Below are 21,962 nucleotides of genomic sequence, written 5' to 3' on the forward strand. Positions count from 1 at the left end.
TTGACCGAAAATTTAAAAAAAAAGTTATGGTCCTGGGAAGGGGAGCAACAAGAGGGATTTTTGGGTTCTTACCGTAAAATCTTTCTTGGAACCTTCATTGGGGGACACAGATTACCATGGGGTGTATGCTGCTGCTGCTAGGAGGCTGACACTATGCAAAACAAGGAAATTATACACCCACCGACAGGCACCAAGTACCTCAGTTGGTGAGAAAGCAGTAGGAGAAGCAACCAAAAACTCAAAATATGTACCAACCCAACAAGGGACTCGAAGACCCAACACAATACAACTTAAACAGGGAGGGTGCTGTGTCCCCCAATGAAGGCTCCAAGAAAGATTTTACGGTAAGAACCCAAAAACCCCTCTATCGCCTCATTGGGAGACACAGATTACCATGAGACGTTCCAAAGCAGTCCCGAGGAACGAGAAGGAAGGGCTTAGATTGGTCGACGTGCTACCGCCGCCTGCAGCACCTTCCTACCAAAATCTGCATCAGACGAGGCCTGGGTATGAACCCTGTAGAACCTCACAAACGTGTGCAAAGGTCGCGGCCCTGCAAAGTTGTAAAGCCGAAACCGGGTGTCGAACAGCGCAAGAGGCCCCTACAGCCCAGGTGGAGTGGGCTCTCACTCCCTGAGGGGCCGTTTCTCCTGAAGGCGATAAGCTTCCAGAATGGTAGAACGAATCCAGCGAGCGATTGTGGATTTAGATGCTGGAAGCCCTTTTCGGCAACCTTCAGAGATGACAAGCAGGGAATCGGATTGACGAAACGAAGCGGTCCTGGCAAGGCAGACCTGCAAGGCTCTCACTACATCCAGTTTGTGGAGCGACTTTTCCAGATGGTGGGTAGGCACAGGGCAAAAAGAGGGAAGGACGATATCCTCATTAATGTGGAAAGGGGATACCACCTTTGGAAGGAAGGAGGGAACTGGCCTGAGAACGACCTTATCCTGATGGAGGATTAAGTACAGGGAAAGACAGGATAACGCCACCAGCTCAGAAACTCTCCTAATGGATGTGATGGCGATAAGAAAGGTTACCTTCCATGAGAGAAGGGACAGAGGGATGTCTGGATAGGCTCGAACGGCGCCTTTTGAAGAGCACCAAGAACGAGATTGAGGTTCCACGGATCTATCGGAGAATGATGAGGAGGCACCACGTGGGCGACTCCCTGGAGAAAGGCCTTAACTTGCGACAAGGGGGCCTGATCCCTCTGGAAAAGAATCGACATAGCCGATACCTGGCCCTTGAGGGTACTGAGGGACAGGCCCGCATCTAAGCCGGACTGGAGGAAGCCAAGAATGGATGGAATGGAGAAAGACAATGGGAAAACATTGTTATCGTCGCACCAAAGGAAAAAAGCCTTCTCGTACCTATGGTAAATGCAGGAGGAGGCTGGTTTCCTAGCTCTGATCATGGTCTGGATGACCTGGTTGGAAAAACCCGATTCTCTCAAAATCGTGGCCTCAACAGCCATGCCGTTAAACTCAGAGACTGAGAATTCTGGTGGTAAAGGGGGCCTTGAGAGAGAAGATCTGGACGGTCTGGAAGCATCCGGGGGACGTCCGCGTACCAAGGTCGCCTAGGCCAGTCTGGAGCCACCAGAATTACTGGGATTCCTTCTGATTTTATTTTCTTGACCACCCTTGGGATCAGGGCAAGGAGAGGAAACAGGTAAAGAAGTTGAAACTGGGACCACGGAATTACAAGAGCGTCGCAACCGACGGCTAGAGGGTCCCTGGACCTGGCTACGAAGTGAGGAACCTTGTGGTTCATCCGAGATGCCATGAGATCGACGTCCGGGGTGCCCCAACGCTGGCATATCTGATTGAAGACTGTGGGGTGAAGGGACCATTCGCCTGACGCTAGGCCCTGGCTACTCAGGAAGTCAGCTGCCCAATTTTCCACCCCCAGAATATGAACGGTGGAGATCGCCGGAACGTGACGCTCTGCCCAACGCAGTATCTTTGCCACTTCTGTCATTACCTGTCTGCTGTGAGTACCGCCCTGGTGGTTTGTGCGCGCCACGGCCGTGGCGTTGTCCGATTGAATGCGGACTGGTTTGCCTACGAGGAGAGGCTGTCAGCGAAGGAGGGCAAGGAAGATGGCTCTGATTTCCAGAAGGTTGATGGGAAGAAGAGTCTCCTGGGCGTTCCAGCGGCCTTGGGCAGTTTTCCAATGGAAAACCAGCCCCCATCCTAGGAGACTGGCATCGGTGGTGATGACTTGCCACTGAGGTGGAAGAAAGGACCGTCCCTGGAGAACTGACGCTGTTAATGTCCACCAAGTCAGATTGCCTTACTCTGAGAGGCAGGAGAATGGGGCGATCTAGAGAAACAGAGGTCTTGTCCCAGGCTGAAAGGAGGGACAGCTGGAGAGGGCAAGTGTGAAATTGTGCAAAAGGCACTGCTTGCATGGAGGCTATCATTTTCCCCAGGACCCTCATGCAGGACCGAAGGGGAATGGGCCTTAAGCATTTTAGGGATCGGATTCCCTTGCAAAGGGCTGAAAATTTGTCCCTCGGTAGAAACACCCGGGCTAGATTCGTGTCAAATTCCATGCCCAAAAAGGTCAGACTTCTCTGTTGACTATCCATCCGAGGCGGTCGAGAGTATCCAGGGTTATCTGAAGACTTTGAAGGCAGTCTTGACGGGACGAGCCCTTGATCAAGAGATCGTCCAGATAAGGGATGATGAGAATCCCCCTGGAGCGAAGGATGGCCATGACTGTTGCCATCACCTTCGTAAAGACAAGGGGAGCGGTAACTAGGCCGAAGGGAAGGGCCGTGAATTGATAGTGATTTTCCTGAATCGCAAAGCGGAGATATCTCTGATGTTGCAAACAAACAGGGATGTGAAGATAGGCATCCTGTATGTCCACAGAGGAGAGGAACTCTCCGGGTTCCATTGAGGCTATCACTGAGCGCAGGGACTCCATCTTGAAGTAGAGGATCCTCACGTGGCGATTGAGCAACTTTAGGTCCAAGATTGGACAAAGGGAGCCGTCTTTTTTCGGGACTGCGAAGAGATTCGAGTAAAACCCTGAAAACCGTTCGTTTGAATGATGACTACGGCGGAAAGAAGGGAGGAGACGGCCTGAAGGAACCCTGGAATCTGGGACCGCTGTCTTGGGGGACGAGACAGAAAGAAGCGTCTGTTTGGGGAAGAAAATTCGATCTTATATTCGGATATGATGATTTCCCTGTCCCAAGCGTCGTCGACAACGGACAGCCATGCTTCCATGAAAGAGGAAAGTCTGCCTCCCACCCTGGAAGAATTTCCAGGTGGGGGTGACCCATCACTTGGAGGAAAATCTACCGGACCGGGAGCCTGAAGACCTGGAAGGTTGGCCTCTTGATTTCCAGCGGGGAGCGGGTTTATACGATGGTTTTCTCCGCTCTCTGGAAGCGGAGGGCCGGTCCTGCTTGGATGATCCTTCTGTGGAAGAGAAGGGGCGAGAGGACCTAAAAGGCCAAGCAGCTTTTCTGTTGAAAAACCTTCTAGACAGACTGGGGAAGGGAGGTACTTTTACCACCAGTGGCATCTGAAATTATCTGATCAAGCTTGGCGCCAAAGAGCCTAGAACCGTGAAATGCCAGGTTGGTGAGCGACTTCTTAGAAGTGGTGTCCGCACTCCATGACTTCAACCAAAGGATACGGCGTATGGCTACTATGTTGCTGTTAGCTCTTGCTACGCACTTGGCCGCGTCCAAGGAGGCGGTCAAAAGGTATTTACCCGCATGATTAATTTGATCTGCTATATCTGCCAGCTCGTCCTGAAGGGCTGCTGCCAAGATGGCCTTGTGAAGAATTTTTGCCCAAGCTGAAATGACTTTCGCCACACAGGCGGAGGCGAAGATAGGACAGAGGGAGGCGCCGGATGCCTCAAAAATTGACTTAGCCAGCGATTCTATTTGCCTGTCTGTTGGATCTTTAAGCAATGCCCCGTCCGGAAGGGATAGAACAGTCTTAGAGGAAGGACGGGAAACTGGTGGATCCACCTTGGGAGCTTTGGTCCATTTTGTGAGTAGATCCGCATCGAAGGGATATAGCACAGCTAAGTACTTGCGGCCTGAGAAACGTTTCTCAGGGTGTTCCCAGTGTTTGGAAAAGGAAATATCGAACTCCTTGTGATTGGGAAAGGTTCGAGAGGCAGGTTTCGCTCGCTTAAAGGGAACAGAGCATTCCTGAAGGGGTGCCTTATCCTCCTTCATTTTGAGGGTTTGGAAAATAGCCGATATGAGACTATCAACCATGTCCCATGTTTTAGACATGTTATCTGCGTCTGAGTCAGATCCCGATTGGGAATCGTCTGACCTAAGGGCGTCTCCTGATGAAGGAGACGAGGAACGTAGCCTGGGTGAAGCGGAAGGACCTTGCGAGCTGGAAGAAGAGCCAGACAGAGCCCGCTTCCCAGAACTCCTACCGGTCTGTCCGTCTGAAGGTCGCGGTCAGGTGCAGGCGACTCACCGTGAGAGGCGGTCGGCGCACAGGTGGCTGTAGATAGCTGAGGTAAACGTTCTAAGACCTGGACCAGGGACTGAGACACTAGTCAGGTCAGAGACCAACTGAGACATTGCAACGGCCCACTCTGGGGGGAGGTGGAGTGCTCTCAATTCGAAACTCTGTGCGCTCCTGAGGGGCAGACATAGTGGAAGGGCTGCAGGACGGACAGAAGGGAGACTTACCTGACGCCCACTCCTTTTTACAGCGCGCGCAGGCGTAGTGAATAGCGGTGGGTCTAGAACAGAGAGCACTTGTAGGGTTGGGCATAAGTGCACTCTGCGGCAGTATGTCCGCACGAATCCGAGAGGGAACTGCCGTGGGGAGCTAATTGTGTCCTCAGGACAATAGCAGAACAAAGCCTACCGAGGTTCAGATGCGCAGCAGGACGCCGCTGTGTCCCCAAGCAGAGATCCGTTGGAGGGAAGGAACGAGATCCCAGAAAAGACAGAACGATAGCGGTGGACGGGGCTAAACGGCCGAGCCGCGTGATTGGATGAAGACTGCGGGAGGCGCGGTTATGGAGGGAGACTGATGCGCCGAAGAGAAAGTAGCCCTGTGATGGGCTAAGGCAGGAGCGAAGAGAGCGCGCGCAGAGCGGGGAGGAGGGAGTTTTCATAGTGAAAGCGAACATAGTGGTTTCCACCCAAGTCACATGTCCGACGGCGCACCCGGAGCCCGCAAAGCCGCCGGGATAATTAAGATACCGGGTAAACGGCTGCCTGCGGAACCCACTGCTGAACCCCCCGGTGGTGAGCGATGGGGAGAGAGGCGTGCGCCTGAAGAAAGAGGGCGGGAATTTCAAACAGGGGCGGTGTAGAGGCTACCAGAAGCGCCGACCCCAATAACTTCCATGTGGAATGACTGCAGGGCGGGAGATTCAAACAGGGGATCAGAGGCGCCTGTGGGACGCTGCAGGGCTGGATGGGTCAGCTTTGTTCCATTTCTGAATGCGGGGCTGGAGGGGACATTCAGACAGCTTACCTGACGTCCCTGAAGAGGATGACCGCAGGGGCCCACGAATAAAGAGCAGGCCGCTGGGAGAGAAGATCCTCTGTACCCGCACCATGTCCGCATGGTGCAGAAGACGGCTCGAACCTCTTGCTCGAAGGGGAAAAGTCACCGCTGGTGTCCACCGTCTTCCTCTCAGCCCTGTCCAGGGAGAGGGGTGAGGGGGAATCGGATAGGACCGGCCACCTGTCATCAGCCCATAGCACCTGAGGGTGATAGGGAAAAGGTCCTGCCTGCGGTACTGAGAGGTGCGATGTGGGCAACACCACATTGCTCGCTCAGCCGCCTGATATGGGAAATCAGGGTGAACTTACACCCTGTTTCCCGATGCTGAATCCTGAAAAAAAAAAAAAAAAGGAAAAAATTAATACACACAACTAAACCCAAAAAGGAAAAAAGAAAATCATTAAATGCGTATCTGGGGAGATCCAGGTCCGCCTCCTACAGACACTAAGCACAAACTGAGGTACTTGGTGCCTGTCGGTGGGTGTATACTGCCGGGGAGGAGCTAATTTTCTGGTTTTGCATAGTGTCAGCCTCCTAGCAGCAGCAGCATACACCCCATGGTAATCTGTGTCCCCCAATGTGGCGATAAAGAAAACGAAAACGCAAAAAGGAAAATACCTCCGGGGTTTAAAGACCCCAGAGAATCTACATAAATCAAGGAGCAATTTTTAATTCCTAATCCAATAAAATCTGGTAGTGTGGCAGTACTTTTCCAAAGAGAACGGTAAGAATCCTGCATTTGAAAAGTCAGAACCCAAAGAGCAGCAACAAGACAGGATACTCAAACTGAATCAGTTGCCAGGTAAGACTACAACAGTTAAATGTGGAGACTAAGGGTACCATTACACTTAAAGATGCACCTGCAATCCCGACAACGATACGACCTTGTCAGGATCACTGGTGCATCGCTACATGATCGCTGGTGAGCTGCCAAACAGGCAGCTTCACCAGCGATCAGCACAAGTGAGGACACTGGTATCTAAGGTAAATATCGAGTTACTAAGCGGCGCACGTCACTTAGTTACCCGATGTGTACCTTAGAAACCTGCGTGCTTGCGCCGGGAGCTGCGAGCACACAGGTTTCTAAGGACACATCGGGTAACTAAGTGACGTGCACCGCTTAGTAACGCGATATTTACCTTAGATACCAGCTCCCAGCACCTGCTTAGAGCGCTGGGAGCGTCGCTGATCGTTGGCTCCCGCTGCCACACGCAGCGATGCACGCTGGCCAGCGGGAGAGCAGCGATCAAAAAATGGCCCAGGACAATCCTGCACGATCAGCGATACCCGGCAGGGGGCCCGGTCGCTGATGTGTGTCACACACAGCGATTTCACTGGCGAGATCGTTGTGACGTCACAAAATCAGAGATCTCGCTGTGTGTGACGGGGCCTTAAGGGATTATTTTCAAGTTGTCTTTTGAGCAACTCAGATATGCAGTCTCTATGCCTCCTTGTTACTTGGGGGGTAGGCACTCCTTTAGGTCTACACTTCTATCACTGTATTTACATATAGATAACTGTGCCTTTGAACAATCACATAGCTCAGGGAAGCCATAGTAAACATTGAGCATAGTAAACTGGAAACTGCAAATGCTGAGTGTATGGGGGATTGTGATACTATAGGACTAATAAGAGCACTTTTTTCAGGAGCTGAGATGGAGGTGAGCAAGGCTAGTTTCACACTAGCATTCAGCAGAGATGCGGAGGGTTGCATAGCTCCTCTGTTAAGCCCCACCGCTTCCTTCAGTTCCGCCTACATCGGCATGTGTCCTGCGTATCTATCTTTAACATTGGGTACGCAGTCCATGCGAATGTATGCGGATGCTTACACATGCGTCGTTTTGACGCCGTGGCGAACGCAACATGTTGCATTTTGTTGCGGTCGGCGCAGTGTCAAAACGATGCATGCACAGGCATCCGCATACATTCACATGGCCTGCGTACCCAATGTTAAAAATAGGTACGCAGGACGCATGCCGACGTAGACGGAGCTGAAGAAAGTGGTGTGGCAGTGAATGGGGCTTAACGGAGGAACTACGCAGCCCTCCGCAGCTCTGCTGAACGCTAGTGTGAAACCAGCCTAACTGCTCTATAACTATAAAATTATAGAATTATGGGTTAAAGGGAGTCAGAAACATCAACCCTCCTAAGCAGTCTAGGTAGGCATATGCTTCATAGAAATTTAAATAAAACGTTACCTTTATATTTACGATCTGATATCTTACTCCTGAGAAATCCACGTTTTCTTAATAGGCAAGAGCTGTGATTTATGGGCAGGACACTGATCAGTATCAGAGTCTGACAACAGGGCTAATGTTAAATGAAAGGGGCGTAACCATGTAATGTCTTCATTACCATTTATGTTATCTTCTTGTATATAGTGCAGTTATTCAAATCTAACATGTCAGTCTGTTCTTTGCTCTCCAGAGACCTCTAAGCCCGTTCATTTGTCATAATTTTCTCATGGGGCTGCATGTACATTACTCAGGTTTCATTGTAGATAACAGAAAGCGCACTGCATTGGAACAGACTACAAAATAAAAATATAGTTCACAAACTAAATGGGGAATAGCACTGAAGTGCAATAGACTGTTAGAAAATGGCGCGTCATGGGGTACAGATCTATACAACAGTGACAGCATCCAACATGTCAGGAGATGTATAAAAAGGTAAACCTTCATACAAATCATTCCATCATTAAGAGTAAAACTAAAATTTATCTTACAAAAATATTTGATTATTTCCAATAATATCTGATTAACTTCCAACAATTCGAATTATCATCCAACACAGAGAACATGTTTTTGCCAATTAAAATGAGAAAACTTATTAGTTCAAGAGCATTGGTGAAGATATGGCCTGGTGCACTATAATAATCTTTAAGAAATTCTCAGTGCTTTAGATTCTAATTTGGCTTTTATCATGTCATATTGCAAGGTTCGTTAAAAGGGTCAATAGTGACTTGTAGGATCGCTGCCTCCAATAGGTGGCGCTAAAGTTCAAGGCCTCTTTTTCTCTGAAGAGTCAATTTGCATATTTAATTTCCCAGCAGAACATACAAAGTGTCCTCATACTGGCTGTCAGACCTGGCATGTCACTCTCCACAAGGAGAAACTTAACCCTTAGATCTGTACTTTGAAAATGTTATCCACTGCAGACAAACCCACAACAAAGCCAAATTTAAAAAAAAAAAAGGAAATTTCTGAATTTTTATTAAAGCCCCGACCTTAATTCTGAACACCCAACCAAACCACATCAAAAGGATGTATGATGCTGTTAGATACTCTGGACATGGTAGTTGCAATATACTCCACATGAAAAACCTTTGGATTGAACCACCACCATTAACTAATATTGTGGGGGTAAACTTGGTGAATGCTCACAGAAGCATTGCACAAAATCCAATGAAATGAAAGCAAAATTTTGCAGATTGGCATAATAGACACAAATTGTAGAAGATTTGTTCAGGCAAACAGAGGGAATTCATTGAATATCAACTTTGTTATATGTGCCAAACAAGATTACATATATAAAATATCTCCCCTTAAAGCGTACCTCCACTTTCAAAACAAATAGTAGGACTTTGCAAAGTAATTGTTTTGTTTAACCAGTTTAGGAAGTTTTTTCTGCTAACATACAGTACAGACTGCACATGCTAGGCCGTGTCCTGCTCATTCCCAGCAATAGTCTTCATCATGGTAGCAGGCATCATAGTATACTACATTAGTCGCTCCTGCACTGAAAGCAGCAGCTAAGGGTGTGTGCACACGTTGCGGATTCTGCTGCGGAACCGCAGCGGATTTGGTGCTGCGGTGTACAGTACCATTATAATCAATGGAAAATGAAATCCGCAGTGCACACGGTGCAGAATTTTCTGCGCGGATTTGCTGCGGTTTCAAATCCGCAGCATGTCAATTCTTTGTGCGGATTCCGCTGCGGTTTGGCACCTACTCCATGGCAGGTGTCAAACCGCAGGGTAAACCCGCAGGCTAAACAGCAGAAAATCTGCAGATAGGTTTTACCTGCAAATTTACACAAATCAACGCGGGAAATTCCGCAGCGTGTGCACACACCCTAAGAGTGACAAGCTGGACTCTGCCTAGTTTAGTACCAGCCACAGCACTTCAGGCTGTCCTATACTTTAACCCCTTTCTGCCATCCGACGTACTATCCCGTCCATGGGACCTGGGCCCCTATGCCCATGGACGGGATAGTACGTCGGCGCGATCAGCGGCGCCCACATGGTGAGCGCCGCTGATCGCGGCCAGGTGTCAGCTGATTATCACAGCTGACACCCGGCACAATGTGTCAGGGGCGGTCACGGACCGCCCCCGACACGTTAACCCCTTGCACACCGCGATCAAACATGATCGCGGTGTACCGGGGGTTAAAGGGAAGCATCGGCAGGGAGGGGGCTCCCTCCGTGCTTCCCTGAGCCCCCCACGGCAGCGCAATGTGCAGCGCTGCTGCGGGGGGCTCCTTTCCTCCAGGCCCCCGAATCCAAGATGGCGACGGGGGCCTTCGGTGGCCTGCAGGAAGCTGGCTTCCTCAGTGCCTGCAAAGCGCAGGCATGAGGAAGCCTTCTGCAGTGCCTGTGTCAGATCGCTGATCTGTCACAGTGATCTGTGATGTGACAGATCAGCGATCTGTCACAGGACAGTGATGTCCCACCTGGGACTATTTAATAAAGTAAAAAAAAAAATAAATAAAAAAAAAAGTGTTAAAATAAATAAAAAATAAAAAAAAATAAATAAAAAAAAAATGGCCAAATAAGTTAGAAAAAAAAAAAAATATTCCCCCAATAAATCCATTTTTTGGAAATAAAAAAAAAACAAAAAAAAACAATAAAAGTACACATATTAGGTATCGCCGCGTCCGTAACGACCCGCCCTATAAAACTGTCCCATTAGTTAACCCCTTTAGCGAACCCCTTAAAAGTAAAAAACGAAGCAAAAAATAATGATTTATTATCATACCGCCAAACAAAAAGTGTAATAACGCGCGATCAAAAAGACGCATATAAATATCCATGGTACCGCTGAAAACGTCATCTTGTCCCGCAAAAAACGAGCTGCCACACAGCATCATCAGCGAAAAAATAAAGTTATAGCTCGCAGAATAAAGCGATGCAAAAATAATTATTTTTTTATATAAAATAGTTTTCATTGCATAAAACCGACAAAAACATAAAAAAACGACCTAAATGAGGTATCACTGTAACCGTACTGACCCGAAGAATAAAACCGCTTTATCAATTTTACCGCACGCGGAATGGTGTAAACGCACCCCCCCAAAAGAAATTCATGAAACGCAGGTTTTAGTTCATTCTGCGTCCCAAAAATAGGAATAAAAAGCGATCAAAAAATTTCACGTGCCTGAAAATGGTACCAATAAAAACGTCAACTCGTCCCGCAAAAAATAAGACCTCACATGACTCGGTGGGTCAAAATACGGAAAAATTATAGCTCTCAATATGTGGTGATGCAAAAACTATTTTTACAATAAAAAGCGTCTTTTAGCGTCTGACAGCCGCCAAACATAAAAACCGCCATAAATAGTAAATCAAACCCCCCGTTATCACCCCCTTAGTTAGGGAAAAAATAATAAAATTTTAAAAAAAAGTATTTATTTCCGGGCTAGGGTTAGGGCTAGGGTTAGGGCTTAGATTAGGGTTAGGGGTGTGTTGGGGTTAGGGTTGGAGTTATAATTGGGGGGTTTCCACTGTTTGGGCACATCAGGGGCTCTCCAAATGCAACATGGCGTCTGATCTCAATTCCAGCCAATTCTGAGTTGAAAAGGTCAAATGGTGCTCCTTCCCTTCCAAGCTCTGCCATGCGCCCAAACAGTGTTTTACCCCCACATGTAGGGTATCAGCCTACTCAGGACAAATTGCAAAAAAATTTTTGGGGTCCAATTTCTCCTGTTACCCTTAGGAAAATAAAAAATTGGGGGCAAAAATATCATTTTTGTGGAAAAAAATGATTTTTTTATTTTCACGTCCGAGTGTTATAAACTTCTGTGAAGCACTTGGGGGTTCAAAGTGCTCACCACACATCTAGATAAGTTCCATGGGGGTCGTGTCCAAAATGGGGTCACTTGTGGGGAGTTTCAATAGTTTAGGTACATCAGGGGCTCTCCAAACGCACATGACACCCGCAGACCATTCCATCAAAGTCTGCATTCCAAAACGTCACTGCTTCCCTTCCGAGCCCCGCCGTGTGTCCATACAGTAGTTTTCTCCCACATATGGGGTGTCAGCGTACTCAGGCCAAATTGGACAACAACTTTTGGGGGTCCAATTTCGCCTGTTACCCTTGGGAAAATGATAAAATTGGGGACTAATTGATCATGTTTCTGGAAAAAATACGATTTTTTTATTTTCATGCCCTGGCATTATAAACTTCTGTGAAGCCCTTGGGGGTTCAAAGTGCTCACCACACATTTAGATAAGTTCCTTAGTGGGTCTAGTTTTCAAAATGGGGTCATTTGTTGGGGGTTTCCACTGTTTAGGTACATTAGGGGCTCTCCAAAGGCAACATGACACCCGCAGACCATTCCATCACGTCACTACTTCCCTTCCGACCCCGACGTGTGCCCATACAGTAGTTTTCTCCCACATATGGGGTATCAGCATACTCAGGACAAATTGGACAACAACTTTTGGGGTTCAATTTCTCCTGGTACCCTTGGGAAAATAAAAAAATAGTGACTAAAAGATCATGTTTGTGGAAAAAATACGAATTTTTTATTTTCACGCCCGGGCGTTATAAACTCCTGTGAAGCACTGGGGGGGTCAAAGTGATCACCACACATCTAGATAAGTTCCTTAGGGGGTCTAGTTTCCAAAATGGTGTCATTTGTGGGGGGTTTCCACTGTTTTGGTACATCAGGAGTTTTCCAAACGCGACATGGTGTCCGATCTCAATTCCAGCCAAAAACGTCAAATGGCACTGCTTCCCTTCCGAGCTCTGCCATGCGCCCAAATAGTGGTTTACCCCCACATGTGGGGTATCAGCATACTCAGGACAAATTGCACAATAACTTTTAGGGTCCTGTTACCCTTGGGAAAATAAGAATTGAGGGTGAAAAGATCATTTTTGTGGAAAAAATATGATTTTTTAATTGTATGGCTTTATGTTATAAACTTCTGTGAAGCCCATGGGGGTTCAAAGTTCTCACCACACATCTAGATAAGTTCCTTAGGGGTCTAGTTTCCAAAATGGTGTCATTTGTGGGGGGTTTCCACTGTTTTGGTACATCAGGGGTTTTCCAAACCCGACATGGTGTCCGATCTCAATTCCAGCCAAAAACTTAAAATGGCGCTGCTTCCCTTCCGAGCTCTGCCATGCGCCCAAATAGTGGTTTATCCCCACATGTGGGGTATCAGCGTACTCAGGACAAATTGCACAATAACTTTTAGGGTCCTGTTACCCTTGGGAAAATAAAAATTGGGGTGAAAAGATCATTTCTGTGGAAAAAATATGATTTTTTAATTGTACCGCTGTACGTTATAAACTTCTGTAAAGCCCTTGTGGGTTCAAAGTTCTCACCACATATCTAGATAAGTTCCTTGGGGGGTCTAGTTTCCAAAATGGGGTCACTTGTAGGGGGTTTCCACTGTTTAGGTACATCAGGGACTCTCCAAACGTGACATGGCGTCCAATCTGAATTCCAGCCAATTTTGCATTGATAAAGTCAAACGGCGCTCCTTCCATTCTGAGCTCTGCCATGCACCGAAACAGTCGTTCCCCCCCACATATCAGGTATCTGCGTACTCAGGACAATTTGCACAATAACTTTTGCAGTCCAATTTCTCCTGTTACCCTTGGTAAAATAAAAAAAATTGAACCTGAAGTATTTTTTTTTATGAAAAAAAGTTAGATGTTCATTTTTTTTAAATATTCAAAAAAATTCCTGTGACGCACCTAAAGGGTTAATAAACTTCTTGAATGTGGTTTTGAGCACCTTAAGGGGTGCAGTTTTTAGAATGGTGTCACTTTTGGGTATTTTCTATCACATAGACCCCTCAAAGTGGCTTCAAATGTGATGTGGTCCTAAAAATAAAATGGTATTGTAAAAATGAGAAATCGCTGGTCAAATTTTAACCCTTATAACTTCCTAACAAAAAAAAATTTTGGTTCCAAAATTGTGCTGATGTAAAGTAAACATGTGGGAAATGTTAGTTATCAAGTTTTTTGTGTGCCGTATCTCTGTGATTTAAGGGCATAAAAATTCAAAGTTGGAAAATTGCGAAATTTTCAAAATTTTTGCCAAATTTCCGTTTTTCTCACAAATAAACGCAAGTTATTTGAATGAAATTTTACCACTAACATGAAGTACAATATGTCACGAGAAAACAATGTCAGAATCACCGGGACCCATGGAAGCGTTCCAGAGTTATGACCTCATAAAGGTACAGTGGTCAGAATTGTAAAAATTGGCCCGGTCATGAAAGTGCAAACCACCCTTGGGGGTGAAGGGGTTAAATTAACAGCAAAATGGTCTAATGGAGCCATTTAGTACAACTATTATACAGCGAATTCCTGCACTACAATCATTTTTCTTTTGAAAGTGGAGGTACATTTTAAGAAGTATGTAAATGTTTGCACTAAAATTCTCCAATTGTTTGTAACTTGCATAGACTTTGTATTATATCCATATTTGCAGGCTTAGGCATAAGCTGTGCAATTCTCTGGGGCTTTTTGAGCAATCATTGAGGTTTCAAGACCTTGAGCTCACCGGTCTGCATGCAATTATAGGCCAAACAAAGAATCTTAGCGCAAAAGTTCAGTTGGTGCAGGTGGTGCATCATCCTATGTAAACAGGACTTGCACTGCAAAGAACCATGAAAGTTATGTGCACTGAGCGATCTTATTTGATATCAGGCAGGGCACATCATTTACTTTGGTCTGACTTTGAATGACCGCCTGTCGGTCCATGTAAACCAATGTTTCCCAAATTCCAGTCCTTGAAACCCACAAAACATGTTTTCAGGATTTTCTTAGCATTCCAGTGTGAGCGAATCTGTGGCATTTTCTGATGACTTGATACCAATTCCAACACCTGTGCAATACCCAAGGAAATACTGAAAACATGATCTATTGGGGCCCATGAGGACTGGAGTTTGGGAAATACTGAAGTAAACGGACCTTTAGTCTTTAAAAGCAATAAAAGGAAGGCACGCAGCTCAGGAGAACACATGAAAATATTAAAATTGAGCAGGACATTAAAGCCCATAAGGCCTTGCATAATACGAAGATTATATTAAACAAGTATGAGTTTCTTCCAAAGAGCTAAATAAGATTTAGACTAACCTTATCCCAGAAGATCTGTCTGAATCATAGCTACCACGACCTCTGCCACCACCGAAACTCGGAGAGCCACCATGTCCTCGATCACCACCACCATACCTGCCGTAATCACGACGGTCATCTTCTGTACACAAACAAAATATTAAATTGAATAAAAAATAACCATCTTAACCCAATTTATTTTGTAACCATTTCTAAACGTCACATTTACTATAAAGATCCAGGCAAGCCACACTTTACTCTGCATTGATGTTTTAGAATGTCAGCGCACAGTAAAAAGCTTACAGGGGCAGAGAGCTGGCTGGCAGACACAGCCAACTCCCCACAGAGAAGGCATACATGATTTATTATCATGCTTGCCTTTCAGAACGCTGTGTACACACTGAATAAGCATTGTGCATAGAAGTTAGGAAGAACTAATGGCACTCATGAAATCACTAGGTGTAAAGGCCCCATCTCACATAGCGAGATGGTTAGCGAGATCGCTGAAACGTCACAGGTTTTGTGACGCGCCAGCGATTTCGCTACTTGTGACACATAGCGGCAACCGGGACCCCGCTGCGATATCGCTGATCATGCTCGAATGTCCTAGGCCATTTTTTGATCGCTGGTGTCCCACTGGCCAGCATGCATCGCTGTCTTAGATGCCGACGAGCGACCTCGTTGGCGACTCAGAACTCAGGGACGCAGGCGTGAGTTGTCAGAATAGCTGCTGTGTGACATGGTCCCAACGACCGCCGAGGTCGTTATATGGACCGCCGGATCGATGCTGCGTCATTGAGTAGATCTGCCTGTTTGACAGCTTTCTAGTGACCATGTAGCAACATAGCAGCGATCCTTACCAGGTCGTATCGTTGTCGCTGGAGCGTTGCTATGTGTAACGGCACCCTAAGGAAAGAGCAGGAGGTGCTGGGTCCTAGGAGACCAAGTCAGCTCCACTACGAAGCCAAGAGGTTGAATTTCCCAACGTCATAGGAACATAATATTTAAAAGTCAGAAAGGAAAATAAAAAAAAAATAAAAGGATAATCGTAGTTTATAGCCTTGCCCTGATAGGGGAACACTTTTTTTTAGCATTGTTTGATGTAAAAAAAAAAAAAAAAAAAAAATTAAAAATGTGGAAAACAGGCATGCATTTCCTATTTTTCTTTACATGTGTGATATGACATCAGTGTTGCAGACAGACATCGGAAGTAATGGAGGAAATTCAGGACTGGACCCAGGAAGGGGGAGTAAAGCCTTTGTTTTTTGTACTGCAGCCTGCTCTAGGGGAACTCAAACTGGGCAAAAACAGTTTATCACCTTAAAAGATTTTTTAATCATCACTTGCCTTTCTTAACCCTGTGAACATAGAACAAGCTGCTCCAGTATCCAGTCAAAGAACAATCACAGACATCAGCAGTAAGGTGAATAACGAAAAGCATCCACTACTGGAACAGACCAATAGGGCAACCTAGCTTGATTCACAGAGACGGTGGGCGAGTGCAGCTCAGTTTGTCATTTAAAAGCATCTCCTGCAGGTGCCCAGGTATTTAACATGTTGGAATAACATTAACACCTTACCGACCGGTAAGCAGGTGTACGGAGAGTTGGGGTCACGGGATGAGATCGATGCAAAACCAGCAGATAATGGCTGTGACACAGCCAGGACCTGCCTCATAAGCCACAAGTGGATTGGGGCTCCAACGACTATTCAACAAAATGTCACTGTTAAACTCTTGATAGCAGTATTAACAGCATGTCTGCGTGGGGTCACGCCATATGCATCCATCGGCGCTCCTGTGATGCGATCGAAGGGCACCGATGGATTGTTTTGATAGCAAGGGGTCTGTTGAAGACCTCCATTCATGTTATCACAAACATCCACTGAAACCCAGCCTGTGGCTGGACTTCAAAGGAGACATTTTTTATTATATGCAGTAATACTGTGGTATTGTAGTATATTGTACAAGTTATCAGACAATCGCAGGTTCAAGTCCACTAAGAGGACTAAAATAGTTTAAAAAAAAAAAATAAAAAAAAATTAAAATTTAAAAAAGCAAAGTTCAAAATCACCTCCCTATTCCCTCATTAAAAATAAAAACAGTGTACTTAAAAATCCAATGTATCAAAATATAAAAATTATCAATATAATTGCCAAGCATCATAAAAAGGGGAAAAAAAATTGAAAACTGCAAAATTATAATGTACATCGTAAAAACAATTCCTAAAAAGCAATGCTAAAATTACAGGTTTCGGAGTTTCACTGCACTTGGGATTTTTTTTTTTTCACCATTCTCGAGTGCAATATGTGGTAAAATGAATGGTGCCATTCAAAAGTACAACTCGTCCTGCAAAAAACAAGCCCTCATACGTTATGTGAACAGAAAAATAAAGTTATGGTTCTTAGAAGATGGGGACAAAAAAAAAAAAAAGTTTGCATGACACATCAACAAGAATAAAACAGTCACATATACATACACCTGCAAGAAAATTTACCACCTGTTAGCATATACCATAAAGGGGTTATCCCCACTAACAAAGTATTTTAATCAATAAATCTTGGAATAAAAATAAGTTCCACAAATGGATGTGTAAACAAAAAGTTCCTGTGCAGAGATAACCTTATAAATGTGCCCCTGCTGTGTAATGTGTAATGGCTGTGTGTGACCATACAGGGACCTGGTCTGATCATACCACAGCTCCTGGGCAGGGGAGGAAGCAAAATAGATATTACAGCATGGGATCACAAATTATTCTTTTTCTGAGGCAAAACATTTCCCTGCCTGTTTTTAAGCAATATCTTAACTCACAGAAATAATCAACTGTGATTCCATGATGTAATGTCTGTATACTCTTTCGCATCCTCCTCTGCCCAGGTTATGTGGTATGATCAGACCATGTTTCTGCACGATCAGACACAGACATTACACAGCAGGGGCACATTTATAACATTATCTCAGCACATCCAATTGTGGAACTTATTTCAAGATCTACTGATTTCAAATGTTGATTAAAATTAACTTTGCTCATGGAAAAACCCCTTTAAGGAATTGATTGGTTCCTGGAACTTGGGCACTGTAAAGCTCCTACAGGATTGCTTCTGGGTACAATTGTACCAAACTATCAGCTTGGTTGGGGCTTTGTTTAGAAACTATAATTGTGAATTCATTTTTTCAAAGCCAAATAAATTCTGAATACACAAGGTAAGCTATACTTAATATTCACTTTCAGAACCCCCTCTTGGCTCCAGGAGGGAAAGAGAGGAGACAAAACTGCATCAAAACTGAAACCTGGCCTAAACTGTCTTCTTTTAACCATGGCTGCAGCTGTCAGGTTTTTGGTTTGAAATAAATATGAATTGGGGAAGACTACGTTACGCTGAGTGTTGCAATTTTCCCAGATTTAAGGGCCTGCTAGTTAAATGAATAATAGTACGTCACCCTGAGAGGACTGGCTAAAACCCTCTTTCCGGGAGGAGTAAGACTGAGACTGTCCGCCATATCCTGATGATTCATAGGATCCTTGGTTCTGCTGTTGCCCATAGGATGACCTTGGCTTTTGCCCGTAGTCTTGCTGATCAAAGGAATCTTGGGGCTGCTGATAGGATGGTCTGCTGTTTCCAGACTGGTTTTCTTGTGAAGAATCTCTGCTGCTGTATTAGAAAATCAACATTTTCAAGAGCAAACTCATGTAAGTATGGATTTTACAAGAAAACAAGAACTACTGAAGTGGATGAGAGAGAGCTCTATACAGGAACTTCTGCTGCACGGAAGAACTAGAAGTAAGGAATTAGTAATTTAGACAACCAGCATGTCTATATAATAACAAAAAATTTAAAAAAAAAATTAATATATGTATATATTATATATACATACACACACACTATATAATCGTCTTTCTGTATTTGTCTAACGGAAATCCTGCGTCGCTGATTGGGTGCGACCAATCAGCGACAGGCGCAGTCCGTCCGCGAATTGGCGCAGCATTCGAACGACGCACGCCACCGTCGGGAGATCTGCGGCGCTAGCCGCTGATCTCCCGCTGCACGAAGGTCAGTGGCGACGCAGTCAGGAGATGACCAGCGCAGCACTCAGTGTGCGGATGGTACCCAGGGTCCGGAAGAGAGGAGATTCTCCTTCAGGCCATGGGTACCATAAACCTGTAAAAAATAAAATTAAAATAAAAAATAGTGATATACTCACCTTCCGACAGCCCCCGGACTCTTTCCCTCCTCTCACCACGCGCCCCGCATCTTCCGGTCCCAGTAATGATGGCGCGAAAGACCGCTGATGACGTCATCTCCAGTCCTTCGCGCTAAGAATAACTGGGACCGGAAGCTGCCGGGAGCGTGGAGAGGAGATCGGGGGTCGTCGGAAAGTGAGAATAACCTTTCTTTTAATTTTTTATGCGTTAGAATGGGACGTACGTGTGTGTGTGTGTGTGTGTGTGTGTGTGTGTGTGTGTGTGTGTGTGTGTGTGTGTGTGTGTGTGTGTGTGTGTCTCTCATAATATATATATATATATATATATATATATATATATATATATATATATATATATATATATATATATATATATTAAAAATTGCTTAAATGAACAAAAACCTTTACCCTCCTACTGTCGATTGAGAAGTCTGTCCATAGCTACCATAGGTCTGCTGGCTTTCATAGGGGGCTTCAGAGGACTGGCCATAACCTAAAAAATGCCAAAATATTTATACAAAACATACAGAATACAAATAAAGTATCTAAAGTATAATGTACCGTTCCACTATGTAATATGCATTACAAAGTGTAAGTTATACTGAGCATACATTATTCCATTTAAGGTGCTTCAGTCTTGGAAGAGTTTCAACTTCCCTTTTAAGTTACTTTATGGGATTACTGAGCAGATATACAATTTTAAATCACTTATGGAGGAAGTACTGAACAAAGTAAAATGGTGCATTACCAAGATGCTGTGTGCAAGTTAGGCCTATTTAACACGTGTTGTTGCAGTCTGAATACTGACCACGAGCCTTCTGACAAACTTTACAGTTTCATACGCCCACAAGGTACTTAAGAGCGGGCCAGGAAATCTGGGACACAGACTCACATGGATGTGTGAATGCGGCCTAAAGCTCAGATTTTGAAGAGCTCTTTATTTTAGGCCTAAAATTCTGTTGAGATTTTTTGAGCCGGAGTTCTATTTTTCCTACACGTTCCTCTTTCTTGCATACATTACATGATTGGATTCACCATGAAAAGCTTATTGAGTGTGGGTTTATTACAGGATTCAATAGGAGTCAGTGAGCTTTAAGTAAAAGTGGCAGTAGTTATTAGTGAAAGCATTTTACATTTAGGAGTTTAAAAGGGTTATTCAAGAGAAGACATATGCAGCAAATTCTCTGTACAATCAAAAAATACATTGATCATTGAGATATAAGACTACAGCTAGTCAATCTGCTTGTTAAAAAAAATACCTGGCTGACTCTGACCATAGGTAGGATTGTAAGCTCCATAGCTCTGTCCATATGCCTGTGCCTCTGGTGCTTGTCCATATCCGGAATAGTCCTATGAATACATATTTACAAGTCAAAAAACAATGTCATCACGTGACTAACAGAGGAAGAAAATGCGACTAGCCTTATTCCATTAAACAAACAAGACCAACTGTCCCTTCCAAACAGAAAACTGATGTGTACAGGTAGGAACTAAGAGTAACCATCATATGTATACATAAAGTTGCACTCTGTAGTGCTATAGCAAGTAAGCATGAAATTTGAATTGCATTACTTCTCTAGGTAATAAGAAAAAAATGGAGATGCCTAGCACATAATTTGGCCAATTCACACGTGCCCAGCAGCCAAACGACAAGGCGATCTCCGGTTGCTGAGAACCTAAGGCTGGAGTCACACTGCCACGATTCTCGTGCGAGAATCGCATAGTAAAACTTGCCTTGGCCGGCACCTCTCCTGACCTGAGCTTGACAGCTGCATAGTAATCCATTATGCTGTCATGCTCCGGTCAGGAGAGGTGCCAGCCAGTCCGTGAAGTGGGATGAGATTATTGCACGAGAAAAATGGTAGTGTGACTCCAGCCTAAGGCTAGTTTCACACTAGCGTTTGGAGGCGCAGCGGACGGTCGCCGTGAAGCTCCGCCCCCTGCAGCACCTCCTCCGGTCAGCTCCGCCTATGGGCGCATGACGCTGCAACACGTTGCATTTGGCACAGGTCGCTGCACCGTCAAAAGGACGCATGAGGCGGCAAAAGCATACCTGCGCACGGCCTGCGAACCCAATGCTAAAGATAAGGTACACAGGCCACATGTAGCATCATGCGCCCATAGGCAGAGCTGACCGGAGGAGGCGCGGCAGGGGGCGGAGCTTCATGGCGACCGTCCGCTGCGCCTCCAAACACTAGTGTGAAACTAGCCTAATGTAAATCCTCTTAAGCTGGAGATCGCCTTGTCATTGGCAGCTGGGCACGCATGAATTAGCCAAAATATGTGCTAAGCATCTCCATTTTTTTTTTTATTACCTAGAGAAGTAATGCAATTCAAATTTCATACATTTCATGATAAATGCTACAGAGTGCTACTTTGTTAGCCTTATTCCATGTCACATCTCTGGCTGTCAAGTTTCATTTATACACAGAGGCCAAGTTCATGCACAATATACAAGAGGACTGTATAATAAAGGTGTGTGAATCTTTACATAATCACCATTACACACAGACAAAATAAATTGAGGCTATACTATGGATCTCATACCTGTGGTAAAATTCTTGGCCATTAGCCTCAAATACCAACTGAAAGAAGAAAGCTAATGCAAAACATAATGCAAGGCAACAGCTCACAGTACAGGCAAACTGCAGCCAGACCCAATAAAAAGCCACAGTTTACAGCCTGGAAGGATAGTATGAGCTTAGCTTACTCTTAACCTCTTAGTGACGAAGCCAAATTTTTGAAATCTGACCAGTGTCACTATGTGGTAATAACTCTGGAACGCTTCAACAAATCCCAGTGATTTTGAGATTGTCTTTACATGACACATTATACTTTATAATGGAAATTTAGATCGATATGTTTTGTGTGTGTGTATATATATATATATATATATATATATATATATATATATATATATATATATATATATATATATATATATATATA

At 45.0% G+C, this 21,962-nt stretch overlaps 1 protein-coding gene across 1 annotated transcript in view; it reads right to left on the reverse strand.

Annotated features, from left to right (window-relative positions):
* Nucleotides 1-21,962, reverse strand: part of TAF15 (TATA-box binding protein associated factor 15) — a 94,374-nt gene that overhangs the window by 30,195 nt on the left and 42,217 nt on the right. Inside the window, exons 4-7 of the mRNA XM_073573787.1 lie at nucleotides 20,273-20,363; nucleotides 19,422-19,506; nucleotides 18,252-18,463; nucleotides 14,834-14,954 (exon numbers count right to left, since the gene is read on the reverse strand). Coding sequence (XP_073429888.1) covers nucleotides 14,834-14,954; nucleotides 18,252-18,463; nucleotides 19,422-19,506; nucleotides 20,273-20,363 — 509 coding nt within the window. The remainder of the gene's footprint in view (nucleotides 1-14,833; nucleotides 14,955-18,251; nucleotides 18,464-19,421; nucleotides 19,507-20,272; nucleotides 20,364-21,962) is intronic.

This window comes from Dendrobates tinctorius, unplaced genomic scaffold, assembly GCF_039654945.1.
Source record: "Dendrobates tinctorius isolate UK_male_01 unplaced genomic scaffold, ASM3965494v1 ptg000007l, whole genome shotgun sequence".
Lineage (NCBI taxonomy): Eukaryota > Metazoa > Chordata > Amphibia > Anura > Dendrobatidae > Dendrobates > Dendrobates tinctorius.